The sequence below is a fragment of the Galeopterus variegatus genome, unplaced genomic scaffold (assembly GCF_000696425.1).
Source record: "Galeopterus variegatus unplaced genomic scaffold, G_variegatus-3.0.2 Scaffold231, whole genome shotgun sequence".
Classification (NCBI taxonomy): Eukaryota; Metazoa; Chordata; class Mammalia; order Dermoptera; family Cynocephalidae; genus Galeopterus; species Galeopterus variegatus.
In genome coordinates, this window is record NW_007726342.1 from 297,897 (window position 1) to 312,874 (window position 14,978).

Genomic DNA, 14,978 nt, shown 5'->3' on the forward strand with positions numbered 1-14,978 from the left:
TCTTAAGCTAATCCTTACGGGAATGGGGGAGGAGGGAGGGTAAAAGGAACCTAGAAATGTATCTGGCTCCACATAGTCTTAGGGCCACCCTCAAAACACATGGCAGGGCAGTTTGCTGTGAAGGAATTCCGTTGTCACTGCTGCACAGATATAGTCAATTGTTTACATACAGATATGTTGGAAGGCATATGGAAAAACAGGCATAGCAAAAGGAACCTAGAAATGTATCTGGCTCCACATAGTCTTAGGGCCACCCTCAAAACACATGGCAGGGCAGTTTGCTGTGAAGGAATTCCGTTGTCACTGCTGCACAGATACAGTCAATTGTTTACATACAGATATGTTGGAAGGCATATGGAAAAACAGGCATAGTTAGGACTGAAGAAAGGAGTTCCAAAATGCTAATAGTAGTTACCTCGTGATAAATGAGATGTCAGGCACTTTTTTTACTTTTTCATTGATTGATAGGTAGGCAGATAGAAAGAAACATACATTTTTTAGGGGTTTTTTTGTCTTTTTATTTTACAGTAAACATATTATATTTATAATTGGGGGAAATCTTGCAAAAAAAGTTCTAATAAGATTTCTGAAATACATAAAAGGAAAGCAGTTGTGCCATTTTTCACCAGTTAGCAGGGTTTGAGGATATTGTGGACAAAGCATTCTCATGTGCTTCAAGTGAGAATGTAAATATGATAATGCTTTCAGAAAGCAATTTGACCATATATACCCATAACCTTACAAATATTTATTTATTTGTATTCTTTGACCCAGTAGTTCTCCCAGAACTAGTCTAAGGCTAATATCTTGAAATACAGAAAGAAAAAAAGCCTTTTGAACAAAGTTGTATCTGAGCATTATATATAATAGCAAAAATTGCAAGTTTCTTCAGTATCCCTACTAAACGGGAATTTGGCAATTAAACTAAACAAACAAAAGAAAAACAAGGCATTTGCAGACCATTGTGTGCAACCATTTAAAATTAGGTTTACTTGTTTTTTATTTATAACACGGGAAAATATATTTTTTTAAAAGTTACATGGGAGAGGGCCAACCCCGTGGTTCACTCGGGAGAGTGCGGCGCTCCTGCCGCAGGTTCGGATCCCATATAGGGATGGCCAGTGCACTCACTGGCTGAGCATGGTGCGGGCGACACCAAGCCAAGGGTTGCGATCCCCTTACCGGTCACGAAAAAGGAAGAAAAAAAAAAAAGTTACATGGGAGAGAAAGGCAAGATACTACAGTCTGTATATGGAATAAAACAATTTCCTCTATTTCCACTTTTATATAAGGAACATGTTGCTTTTATAATTGGAATATAAATTTTATTTGACATAAACACAATTTAAATAAAGCCACAATTTAAAAAAACACACCTTCTGTAAACTAGGAACCTCTCCCATGCAGAGAAGTTTCATCAGGCATACAGTTGAGGCATTCATAAAACAATAGATATTTTTTGCCAATCACAAGTTTTGTAGTTTTTATTGAATAATATAAAGTCAAGTAAATAACCAAATTTGTATTTCTGCTTATATAATGGTTTACATAATAGTGATGATTAAAAAAGAATTTAACAGTGTCTTCTTACTGATCTGTTTGCTGTGAACTTATCAGCAGAGTGTGTGCACTGTACTTTTGCTACAAGGGAAAGGATGGAATGAGGGTCCTGTTGTCTGTATGGCACTTACAGGTGGACCCAGGTAAACCAAGACATTGCAGACCAGCTGCAGAAGGCCCAGAGTCTGCTCCAGCTCTGGAAGGCGTATAACAGTGCTCATGCTGAAGCCACAGCAAGGCTACAGCAGCAGGAAGCAAAGTTTCAACAGCTCGCAAACATCAACATGTCTGGAAACAACCTGGCAGAGATCCTGCCCCCAGCCCTGCAGGACATAAAGGTGGGTACAAAGTCCACTGGGAAAACCAAGGCCAAATCAGCCCAACAGACATGTCTGGAAACAACCTGGCAGAGATCCTGCCCCCAGCCCTGCAGGACATAAAGGTGGGTATAAAGTCCACTGGGAAAACCAAGGCCAAATCAGCCCAACAGACATGGCCAGTGAAAGATGGCCATGATCTGGGGACTAGACAGATGACAGTGACAGAAGTCAGGACAGGTGCCCTAAGCAGGCCATATAGGAAATGGGTGAGGCTGGGATGTGTGGGATTAGGACAACCAAGTAGCAACTTAGAGGTGAGGTCCAGGCAGCAGGTAGCTGGGTCGGGGGCAGCCTGACACCTTATTCCAAGTTTATCCTTTCCCTCTAGCATGTTAAATCTGTAAAGCAAAAGCCTCATCTGAAGTCTGAAATAAAAGCAAATGTGTCTCTGAGCTGGCCAGTTGGCTCAGTTGGTTAGAGCGTGGTGTTATAGCACCAAGGTAGAGGGTTTGGATTCCCGTACTTGCAGCCACCAGAAAAGAAAGCAAACCTGTCTGAACTGAGTGTGATCATCTAAGAAGAATAGATGTTGAATCTATTGCTTTAGAAATAATCATGTGCTTGGTGCCATGTTAATATGCCTTTTCTGTGCTTATAGTGATTTTAGACTATAAGGGTTGTATAATTTCCTCTGTGGTGTTTTTTCTATTGCTGTTAATGAACGCCCAGAAAGAGAATACCTTTTAGTTTTAAACTGGTGACCAGATATATTTTGTATCTTCTGATACTGTAGATCAAATAAGAAGTAGTAACCAATTTAATTAGACAAGAATCCAACAGATAAGATCTGTATTTCTGATCCACTTCTGCCTGATCTGTTGTTTAAAAACAAAACCAGCAATCTCACACAATTAGTATTTCCAGAGTAGCCCTAAAATCAGCTTGATTAATGAGATTCTATAGTCTCTGCAAATGAATCCTTTTATATCAGAAAGTCTAAGGTGGGAGATAAGGTTACATTGATTCTTGAAATGGTATGAAGGCAAGTCCCTAACATGTTCAATAATTAGAAATATAAAACACATGAATGTAACCAGTTATCTCCAGTTTCTGTATACTAGACACCTCAACTCTATTAGTCAGAGGTCACTTTTAGCTTTGAACTTACAAATCAGAGCAGCACCAGTAATGTACATCATTTAAAGAAAGCTTAGCTTTTTCAGCTATTTAAAATAAATAATAACAAAAAGCCATATCCACAATTCCAGAGCAAAAGTTCTCCTAGATGTGGATGGAGCAGCAGGGGGTAGGGAATTGTGGTGTGAAATGAAGAAATGTTTTATTATTCCTTTTTTCTCCAGGAGCTGCAGCATGATGTACAGAACACAAAGGATGCCTTTCTCCAAAATTCCACTCTCCTGGATGGACTCCCACAACCCGCGGAGTCCAGCCCCCACGCTGGTCACCTGTACTCCCTGCAAAGGGTTGCTTATTTGGAAAAGATGCTGCTTGTGAAAGCAAATGAATTTGAGGTTCATGTTATTTTCCCATTCGAGTTGGAGTATCAGACATTTGCGTACTACCCTCACTCCCTTGTGTCCTGTGAAGGAATAGTGCTTCAGGGACTGCTCCTTGGGGAAACTGGAATGAAGCTGTCCCGAACATACGTATATGACTCTAGCGTTAATCACATAGGCAATGAGTAGATCTTAGGCAACCATTTCCTCTTTATTGAGCATGTTAGTTTAAGAAGTAATATATTATATTTCATACACTGGTCAGATCTCACAGTTACTTGGATTTCTTGAGTGGAGTAATTGAGTCAAAGAAGTAGCAGGTGAAATCAGGCTATTTGTTGATTATTAGCTTTTTGAAAAGCCGTTAGTGCATGAGCTGTCAAAAAGCTTCATAGAGGACCATGGAGCTCTGATATCACTTCTCAATACCAGCAGGAAAAAAAAAATATTTAACTGGCATAATCGAGGGAGCAGAGTACTCACCAGCCCTCCTCTGAGTGGAGGTGATCTGTTCATATACGAGAAGGCTCCAAGGCATAGAGGGAAAAGCAGGGGTCTTCTGAATATTCGTCTATGAATATTTGAGATAATAATGACTTGCTGGGGGTGAAAAAAGGAAAAAAAAAAAAAAGAATGCAGCCATTATGTACAATCACCTATGTTACAATAAAAAAAAAAAAAAAAAAGAACACAGCCATGCCCTTCCGTTTATGTTTGTAGGAGAGTTTTCATGCTACAAGGGCAGAGTTGAATAATTACTACCGAGACCATATGGCCTACAAAAGCCTTAAAGTATTTACAATCTGGCCCTTTATAGAAAAGGTTTGCTGACCCTAGCCTAAAATATTACAGCAGAGTTCTATAGTGGTAATTTGGATATTGTTAAGGATGTTTGCTTAACATATTGTTGACCTAGAGGTTATTCCTGGAATATCCTTTCAGAAATAAGATTTTGATGAGTTTGCTTTCTTGTGATTCATGTTCTACCAAAATATCGGTGTTTAAGTCCCATGCTTTGCCCGGGTTATTTCAAGGATCAAATTGGCTATTATGTTTTTGTAGGAAAACTGCCTGACATATTTAAGGTCAAGTTGTTGTCAGACTAAATGGAACTTGAAGATCCAGAACTGGTTCTTTTTTTAAAAGCCCATTTTCTGTATTCTTCAAAGGCAAAATGTGAGAGCATTTTTTGTTTCCTGGGCTGTCTAAATCTGGCCATATGTGCAGGCTGGTATTCTAGTAAAGGCACAGCTTCAAGAGACCTGAGCTCGGGCTCAGCTCTGACACTGCCTAGTTAGCTGTGGGCAAGTTGCATCCCTGTTCGGGCCCCAGTTTTCCTTCATCTTTGTGATAAAGAGGCCTTTTTATCATCTAGATATTTTATTGGCATCTGGACTTCCATTTCTTTTTAATAGGATCATGTGCTGGCACTGACAGCCCAGTCACCTGATATTGAACGTTTGAATGAAGTGAGCCTCAAGCTCCCACTTACTGACGTCGCCGTCAAGACACTGCAGAACATGAACCGGCGGTGGATTCGGGCCACAGCGACGTCACTGGAGCGCTGCAGGTGAGAACATCCCGTCTCTGTCATTGTGTCAATGAAGGTAGAATGAATGGCTTCAGCTCAGGAATGTCATTGCTATATGGATCTGTTTTGTTTGTTTTAAACCTCTGTAGTGAGCTTCAGGGAATTGGATTGAATACAAAGTTTCTTTATTGCTGTGAAAAGTGGATCCAACTTTTGGAGAAGATCGAAGAGACACTCAAAGTGAATATTGCTGACAACCTTCCAGCTCTCCTGGAACAGCAGAAAACATATGAGGTAAACCTGTGTTCTCTGCCACCCTCGAACTGCTCACCCTGGGGCAGGAGTCAGGGAAAGGTAGATTGAAATAAAGTACAGGGAGTACCTGTCAACCTCTAAATATAGACTGTACACCTTTAAGCAAATTCAGTTGTGAATTGATCCTTTGTGAAATTCTCGCACATTTCATAAATTTCAACATTTTGTTGTACTGCTCTATTAGTGACAGCACTCCTAGATTTTCTGCAGTACATGGAAGCTTCTAGTGCAACTTTGTTTCTCCAGAATGCAAACATGATACCATTCTGCCAAGAGCATGAAAAGTGTTAGAACTCATCTTTGCATTTTCACTGAACAGTTCTCTCTAATATTGAAGCACCTGGTACAATTATAAATGTTGTATTAATAATTTCACATAGGAGTTTCCCTTGTGCTTGTGCTGGTGCATATTTGAAAATACTCCCAGTGTTACAGGCAGATCCCGCATCTCAAAAGTGTGCATGATTAGTTCACTGTAACTTTTTAATGTAACTGATTTGTCTACATTGTTACATTAAGATCATCCAATGAAAATGAAATCATCCCTACGAAAAAGAGGGGTGACCATGAATAAGTTACTAAACCTCTTTATAACTTAGATTTCTCCTCTTCAAATGGATATAATAATAGTACTTAAATCCTAAGGTTGAGAATTAAATGAGACAATGCATGTTTTACACAGTGCCTCGCAAATAGTAAATGCCTGATAAATGGGCATTTAGGCATAGTTATTATTAGACCTGTTTGCTTGTAAGATTATGTTCATCAGTGATGATGGATGGTTGAGCATTTTTTGTAGTTAGGCACAAATAACTTGAAAATGAATCATCTCATACATTGTTACATTAAGATCATCCAATGAAAATGAAATCATCCCTACGAAAAAGAGGGGTGACTGTGAATAATTTACTAAACCTCTTTATACCTTAGATTTCTCCTCTTCAAATGGATATGATAATAGTACTTAAATCTTAAGGTTGAGAATTAAATGAGACAATGCATGTTTTACACAGTGCCTCGCAAATAGTAAATGCCTGATAAATGGGCATTTAGGCATAGTTATTATTAGACCTGTTTGCTTGTAAGATTATGTTCATCAGCGATGATGTATGGTTGAGCATTTTTTGTAGTTAGGCTCAAATAACTTGAAAATGAATCATCTCACATACCCCGTGACAGCTTAGAATCAATAGGAAATATAATTTGCAAATTCGTAAAAATGAATTCTACTAGCTGATATTTTATATTTGTACTCGTATATAGATGTTAGAAGCTGAAGTTTCTATAAACCAGACCATTGCAGATGCTTATGTCACTCAGTCCTTACAACTACTGGACACAACAGAAATAAAGAACAGGTAAGCTGTGGGGCTTGTGGAGTCTGTGGGGCTGTGGCACTAATGCAGTTGGTTGGGGCAGGCCTTCTACCATGTGAATCGTGACCACCTCAATGCCCTACCGCCATGTTAATTGACAGACAACTGTGGGACCAGTGTTCTGACTATAGATTAGCACGGGGTCTTGCCATGTGGCCATAAAAACACTGGCAGCACTTTTCCCAATGGTAGGTGGATGGGGTTAGCAACCCAGAAGCTTTTGAGAATACCCCCTCCCTAAGTATACTTAACTTTTATCCTAAATGATCCTTCTGTAGTATGTTTTCCTCTCTACCCTCACCCTTGTGATGTCTTGATATGTAAAAAATAATTAAGTTTTAAGGGGCTGCTGTTCCCAGCAGGTAGCTACATCGTAGTTGTGAAAGTGCATGGGGTTAAGGTCACTGGGCAGGGCCAGAGCTGAGCAGAGCCCCTCTCGCCAGCCTGCTGGCCATAAGCGCACACAGCTGGTACACATGGCAGACAGCCCAGAGGTGGCCTGCCCACTTAGATACTTCTCTAAATGTCCTGCTAGCTGTTGTTTTTCCTCCCCATCAACCCCCATATACTTCTGAATGTTTTTCTGCATAATTAAGAAATATAAAGCCCATTTCTTCCTAGCTCTGAAATCATAAACTCAAGCTAGTTGTAGGATTATAAGCTAGTTTTTATTTGATCAGTATGGCAAAGCATGACTTTCCCATGATAAATAAAACGTTTATTGTATGAAGGGTGTTATTTATCTGGAAAAGAACTAATTGAGCACTTACAGAAAGCATGCTCTTTATTGCTAAAATTATGTAAAATATATCCTCAAGTAATCAATAACATCACAAGGTACCTACATGTTCATCTGTTTCCCATTGATCCAATTTCTAGTTTTCCATACAGTGTATGGTGTAATTTATGTTAAAACAGCTTCAGTTCGTTTAAAGGAATGGCTGTTGTGCATGCTGACACAGTACAAGGTTATGTGCAGATAACTTCTGCCAACCTACCTGCTGCCCCTCCCAAAGCTTCCCTTATGTTTAAGTTGAATAGTACTCAGGTTTTAAAAAGTCGTGGCTTTTTTTCATGTAAATTGTGCATATATAGTGAATTTGAGTTCCTGTTACCCATTGATAGTTTTTACATGTTGATGTCAGGATTCTCTAATCGTCTGTTTTTCTCCAGGCCAGAATTTGTTTTGGAATTCTCGAAGCTGGCAGCCCAGTGGCAGAGTGCTGCCCGGGGCATTCGGCAGAGGAAGGGTGACATTGATGTGCTGGTGAGGCAGTGGCAGTACTTCACTACGTCCATGGAGGACCTGCTCCGCTTCCTCACCGACACCAGCCAGCTGCTGTCTGCAGTCAAGGGCCAGGATTGCTATACCCTCTCCCAAATCAGAAGTCTCATCCATGACCTGAAGGTAGTGCACGCACAGTAGCACTGTGAGAACCACAGCACAGGGTGGTCATTATCTGCAAAATGGTCGTTCACCTCAGATTTTGTTTTCTGTGACATCATGGTCCCAGGGTACTCTCTGCAGTGGGAGGCCAGTGAAGTGTGGTCACCGTGCCCCACACCCTGGTCCCTAGCCTTGCACTATCAGAAACCCAGTCCTACCCATTCATCCAGAAATAGGGAGGCTCCCTTTGGCCATGGGAGGAGGGATGGAGTAGAGATGGATGGATGGATAGAGTGGGGGAAGTTTGGGGTTTCAGACTCACACCACCCCAAGCCCTAAGGCACTGACCAATGTATAAGTTGACCACCAGTGTAGTGATTTACAGTGGAACTCCTGCTTAATCTTAAAAGGCAAATTCATTCAGGCAACAAAGTTTTCCATCAGAAAGTTGCTTGATGAGCATAGGATTAGGGTAAGTAGTTGGGCGTGTTCCACTCGGCTGTAGAGCCGTTCTTCACTTTAGAGACACAGCTAAATGAAACACCACCCTTCTGACACTCTGTGCTTTCCTCATTCATTTATCCAGTCATCAGATATTGAGTACCTGCTCTGTGCTAATCACTGTCCTAAGTGCCAGGCATATCGTGTGGACTAGGAGAAGACCCCCTGCTGTCATGGGGGCAATCAGACAGATGAGTAAATAAATAAGAAAAATTAATCTGACAAATGAATAAATAAACAAGAAAATATCAGATTGCAATAAGGCTTATGTAGATAATTTAAACAAGGCCAGTAATAGAGGGGCTTGGTGGCTACTTCCTTTTTTCCCATTTTGTTTATATTTATTTTTGTGGGGTACAGTGTGTTGTTTCAATACAGGCATACACTGCACAATGATTCACTTAGGGTAGGTAGCATAGCTTTGCACCCATTAGTCCACCTCTTCTCCCCTCTCTCCCAGCCTCCCCTCTCCCCCACGCCCCTCCCCTCCCAGCCTCTACTCTCTTCTATGAGAACCCCCCCTTTTTTTTTAGATTCCACATATGTGTGAGATCATGTGCTATTTGTCTTTCTGTGTCTGACTTACTTCACTTAACATGGTTTCCAGTTCCATCCATGTTGCTAAAAAAGAAATAGAATATCATTTCTTTTTATAGCCGAGTAGTATTCCATTATGCATATATAGCACAGTTTTTTATATCCATTCATCTGTTGGTGGGCATTTAGGTTGATTCCATCTCTTAGCTATCGTGAATCACGTTGTGATGAACATGAGAGTGCAGGTGTCTTTTTGATGTATTGATTGTATTTCCTTTGGGTATATACCCAGTAGAGGGATATCTGGGTCATAAGATAGATCTATTTTTAGTTCTCTCAGGAACTTCCATACTGTTTCACAATGGCTGTAGTAACTTACATTCTGGGTGACAACTTTTGTTTGGGTGATCTCTGGGAATGCGACATTTAAACTGAGACTGAATGATGAGACCAGCCAAGCAAAGGTCTGGGCAAAGAGCCTTTCAGACAGAAGGAATGGTTTACCCAAAGTCCTCAAGATGGGCAGAAGCTCAGCAAAGCAGAGGAACAAAGGCAGCAGTGGTAGGAAATGAGGTTGAGAGGCTGGCAGGGAGGCGTGCTTTGTAGGCTGAGGTGTGGTAGCTGGCTACAGTCCACGTGGAATAGGAAGCCTTTGAAGGGTCTCAGTTGGGGGAGAGGGCAGCAGAATACGATTTGTAAGTCCTAAAGATCACTCTGGCTGCTCTGAGGATGGATTGTAGGGCAACTAGAGGAAAAGTAGGAAGCCCAGCATCTCACTTATCTATTGTAGCATAAAAACCATCGTTATTCTCTCTCGTAGTTCTGGGGATTGACAGGGCTCGGTTAGGTGGCTCTTGCACCTATGCCACTTTCGCCATGCTCTAACAATTGAGGCCCACATGGGTTCAAGAGGAGGGGGCAGAGGCACCAGTATCTGATGAGGAGTGGCAAGGTTCTGGAAGAACACGTGGGCCTGGAAATATTGTTGTGGCCATTTTATGAAATATACAGCCTGCCATACCAGTGAGGAAGCTATTTCAATAGTCTCGGAGAGTTGTGGTGGTGGCTAAGGTGAGGGTGACCCCAGTGGAGATAAAATGGATATTTCTGTAGGTAGAGTTTACAAGACTCACTAACGGTTTGGATGCAGCAGGTAAAACAAGAGCCAAATCAAGGATGGTGCCGGTTTTTGACTTGAGCATCTTGATGAATAGGTGTGTTGTTGCCTGAGTCAGGGAAGACTAGAGGAGCAGCAGGTCTTTTACAAGAGGTTTCAAAACGTTCATGGACAGATTCATATTATCTTTTAATTCAATTTTTACGTGAACTTTTGAAGTGCCCTCATATATCAGTGGCTACGTGGAGCTGCACAGCGTGTGGGGAAGGTGACGTGCAGTGAGCGTAGCTGAGCTGGCGTGTCCCTTGCATGCTGCTCCCGACGGCACACTCTGCTTCCCTCCTGTGCGTATGGATGATCTCAAGTCTTCTCAGAAAACCTTTGTAAATCAGGGTTCTGTTACTGTTGTTATCAACTTTCATTTTGGAAAATGCCTACATTATGTCTCCCTTGAGAAGTTTGAAGATGTATGAAATCATTTAGAACAGATGAAAACTTTAATTTTTTTCCCCAGAAACCAAATGCTTTTGGAAGTATGAACCAATTTAAAAGTTTTTGTTTCATTTTTGTATTGTAAATAGCTAGTTTCAGTCCTTTTTAAAGAAAATCCAACTTGAAATTTCAGATGACATTTTTTATTTTTATTTATTTTTTTATTTTTATTTTTTTTTGTCTTTTTCCGTGTCCGGCAACGGATCGCAACCCTCAGTGTTGCCCCCGTACCGGACCGGGGACCGGCAACGGGATTGCAACCCTCGGTGTTGCCCCCGCACCTCGCTCAGCCAGTGAGCGGGAACCGGTCTGTATGTGGGATCAGAACCCTCGGGCGGGAGCGCCGCCGCGCTTCCCAAGCGGCGCACTTATCCAGTGCGCCACCGGGCCAGCCCCTCAGATGACATTTTTTAAAGCTGTACCTTTAGTGCGTGTATTGAAGTATATGTTATGTGCCCATCATAACCTGTTGTATTTTACCTTTTTTATTTGTTCTCTCCTCCTTTTATATTTGTTTATTGTAATGTGCACATTCTACTCCTGTGGGTTAGAAGTGAGCTGACTCATGATGATAACTGGTATTTGCTCTTAATTTCATGTTTAATTCTATAGTTGTTTTTCTTTTTTTCAAAATATTTTAACATTTACTTATACATATTTGCGGAGTATAGTATGTTGTTTCTAGATCCATCTATCTTGCTACTTTTATTTAATGAAGTAGATTTTTCATTTCTCTCTGCTTCTAATCATTACACTAAGAGGCTTGTATTAGTCCATTTCTGTTACTTATAACAAAATACCTGGAACTGGGTAATTGGTAAGAAAATGAAATTTATTACAGTTTCAGAAGCTGAGAAGTCCAAAGTCCAGGAAACACATCTGGTGAGGGTCTTCTTTGGTGGTGGCTTTACAGCAATGCAGGGGTCTCACGTGACAGAAAATGGTGAAGCAGAGAGAGAGACACTGTCATGTGCTCTCCTTTTAAGCCCTCAGAACGACATCCATGACCACCATCATTAATCCATTCATTAGGGCACGGTCCTAGAATCTAATTATCTCTTCAAGGCCCCGCCTTTCAATTACAATTTCCCACCCTCTTAACAGTCACAGTGGGGAATCAAGCTTCTTATCCATAAAACTTGGGGGACACAATTCAATCCATTTCAAAGCTTATCTCACCAATCTTTGGAAATCATTCTAAGAACACCTCATTTGGCAGTATGCTGTATACTTGATGTAAAACATTAGCTTTTGATGTAAGTAAGTGTGTGTGTGTACATTCTGACCAGACTTGTGTCATTTATATCTAACATATAAGAAAAGCTCTGAAGGAAATATACACAAACACACACAATATCACATTTTGATCACATTAGAGGCTTAAGAAATCACTGTGGTTTTTTGTTTTTGTTTTAGAATAAAGAAATCCATTTTCAAAGGTGGCAAGCCACCTACGCACTAACCTTGGAAGCTGGGGAAAAGTTACTGAACACAACTAACCTGGAGACCAAAGAGTTGATTGACAAGCGACTCAGCCAACTTCAGAACAACTGGAAGGACACAGAGGTCCAGCTAGCAGAGATGATTAAGCAGTTCCAGAACATCGTAGAGGTAAACTCACCATTTAATTTTCCTTTCATGATTTTCAAATTCAGTACATGTGGTTTTTGTTTGCTGTATGAAAATGGGAATGATTTTAGGAAATTACATTATTGTGAGTTTTGTGAGGAAACTCAAGTCCTACTAATCCATGAGTCATGCCAGTTACTTAACACAAAATAATAATATAGCACTGAAAAATCTCCGTGTTCTCAAGGTTCTGTTAAGATATTTACTTTGATGAAACAGAAAACTTATTCACTCTCAGTGGAAGCTCAATACACAAAGCTAATGCTCCACATACAGTCTCTCCTTCGGTGTAACATGAAAATAAGTACACTGATATTTCATTTTTCTGCTATCACCTGAGAATGCACTTTTCCACATGAGTGAATTTTCTAGATAATTGATATTACACCTTTAAGAACTATGAAATGTTTTATTTTGAGTCATTATTAGGAAATTCATTTTTGTTTTACTATAATAAAATACCCAGTTGTTCTCAAGGATTCTGAGCTGCTTTGAACCTGTGGCCCTCCTTACACTACTGTGTGCTTTGAGTTCTCATGTGGTTGTTATAGTTTTTCTTATTCTCTCTTAATGTTAAGCTGTCTTTATTTTTTGTTTCTTTGAGCTCACCTTCTCCTTATAGCCCACTCTCCTCTCTAGTCTGTTGCGTGTACCAAAACTAGATAACCAAGCTTATCAGAACTGTTTTTCTGAATTGAGGGTAATATTTGCTGAGTCAGGGCCTGAGCATCTCTCTGTGATGAAGGTTTCTGGATTTTCTTTGGTATACAGACTGTGAAACTCATTACCTAGCAAACATTTGTTGAGCACCTGGCTTGTTTGTAAAGCATAATGGTAACTGCAGATATCAGTTTGGTGGGAAAGATAAGAACTCACAGTTTTGCTTCTCTTTGCTTTCTTCTTAGCTGAGCTCCAGATAGTTGAGTTGCTAGACAAGTGGCCTCCCCTTAAATGAGGTGTTACAGAATTGAGCCAACCCAAGTATCTGTAGGTATCAGTTGTACTAAGGAATAGGATAGTGTTTGATTTTATGTTTGTCTGCTTTTAATAAGCTAAAGAGTAGAAACTTATCCTAATGAATTAAGTGTAAACACCCTGAACTTGAAAATGCAGGCACCTATTTGCTTGGTAATATAAGGTTTGAGGAAAAGAGATGGTTGACACTTGACTAAATTTTTAACTACATAGTTTTCTCTGAGCCTCAGTTTTCCCATTTTAAATGTGATAATAATACTTGCCCTGTCTGCCTCCTAAGGTTATGGTAATAACAATGAGTTAATAAAGAAAATGCTTTGTAAACTGCAACGTACTTTAAGCAGTAGTAGTGAGAAATGGAAAGTGAAGGTTGATTGTAAAAGGATCACTAAAGCCGAGCTGCAGAGGGTGACATTAGGAAAGAAGACAAGGACCATGGTTGGGTGCTTTTGCTTTATGGTGCTGTTGTAGCATATGCCCAAGACCATAAATGCTAAAAGTTAATACTCATAGCAGCCTTTTAGATGTGAGCTTTTTCAAAATTAAAATAGAAATTAGATTAGATAAATGAAGGCTTGAGAAGGAAGGAAGAAATATTTCCAAGCAAAGGCCAGCTCAGTGGTTGAAATGAGGCACAGGTGAAGCTGGAGAGGCACCGAATCATACTGGTGTCCCATCTGCCCTTTTAGAACACAGTCTGCACAAGATAAGGAACTGGGTTTCTGTGCGATTTACAAAAACACACTGAGTAGAAGGAAGACATGGATTAAATGATCTGTTCTATTTCTACAATTCATTCTTAAGAGCAAAGTACTTACCAATTTTAATAATGTTTTCAAATAGACCTGGAACCAGTGTGAAAAGAAAATCAAAGAGTTGAAAAGCAGGCTGCAAGTTTTAAAGGCACGAAATAAAGATCCTCTTCCAGAACTTCATGAGGAACTCCATAAAGAAAAAGAGCTGATTAAGGTATTGAAATCTGAACCCATAGTCAAGATCATCACTTAGCTGTTTTCTGAGTACTTGAAGTGTGTGCCTTTCTATTTCTGTGTTGAAACTGAGTTTTTTGTTCAATTGGAAAACATTTTCCCTACCCTCTGTCTAGCATAATATCCTGGCCTCTTAAGTAATTAGAATCCATGTTTTTTGCAGTCCACGTGTGAAGATGAGAAAGACTTTTGTAAAATTTCACTTCTTAGGATCTTGGGGGTTTTCTTCTTCTGGCTCCTTCTATCTGTTCCTCCTCTGTAATATAAATGTGGCTTTGAGATTACTTTAAAAGCTGTTCCCTTATCAAAAGGCCTTGTCTTTGGAATGAGAGTAAAGTATGACTAAAGAATTCTTTTGTAAAACCAGTAGGTTGGTTTTTTGCTCAAGTATAATATTTTTATATAGCCTTCCTGCTGTCCAGTTAGCTCTATTGGTTAGAGCATGGTATTGTAACGCCAGGGTCAAGGGTTTGGATCCCCTATCCTGGCCAGTTGCCAAAAAAATTAAAATATTTAAAAAAAATAAAACCTTCAGGCCGGCCCGGTGGCGCACTTAACGCCAGGGTCAAGGGTTTGGATCCCCTATCCTGGCCAGTTGCCAAAAAAATTAAAATATTAAAAAAAAATAAAACCTTCAGGCCGGCCCGGTGGCGCACTTGTCCGCTCACTGGTTGAGCGCGGTGTGGGCGCGACACTGAGGGTTGCGATCCCGTTGCCGGTTGCGGTACGGGT

General features: G+C 40.3%; 1 protein-coding gene across 1 annotated transcript in view; it reads left to right on the forward strand.

The window, feature by feature from the left end:
* SYNE2 (spectrin repeat containing, nuclear envelope 2) overlaps positions 1-14,978 on the forward strand; it is a 269,055-nt gene that overhangs the window by 210,342 nt on the left and 43,735 nt on the right. Inside the window, exons 86-93 of the mRNA XM_008566257.1 lie at positions 1,694-1,898; positions 3,242-3,547; positions 4,813-4,967; positions 5,078-5,222; positions 6,507-6,601; positions 7,793-8,027; positions 12,070-12,264; positions 14,101-14,226. Of these exons, the coding sequence (XP_008564479.1) occupies positions 1,694-1,898; positions 3,242-3,547; positions 4,813-4,967; positions 5,078-5,222; positions 6,507-6,601; positions 7,793-8,027; positions 12,070-12,264; positions 14,101-14,226 (1,462 nt within the window). The remainder of the gene's footprint in view (positions 1-1,693; positions 1,899-3,241; positions 3,548-4,812; positions 4,968-5,077; positions 5,223-6,506; positions 6,602-7,792; positions 8,028-12,069; positions 12,265-14,100; positions 14,227-14,978) is intronic.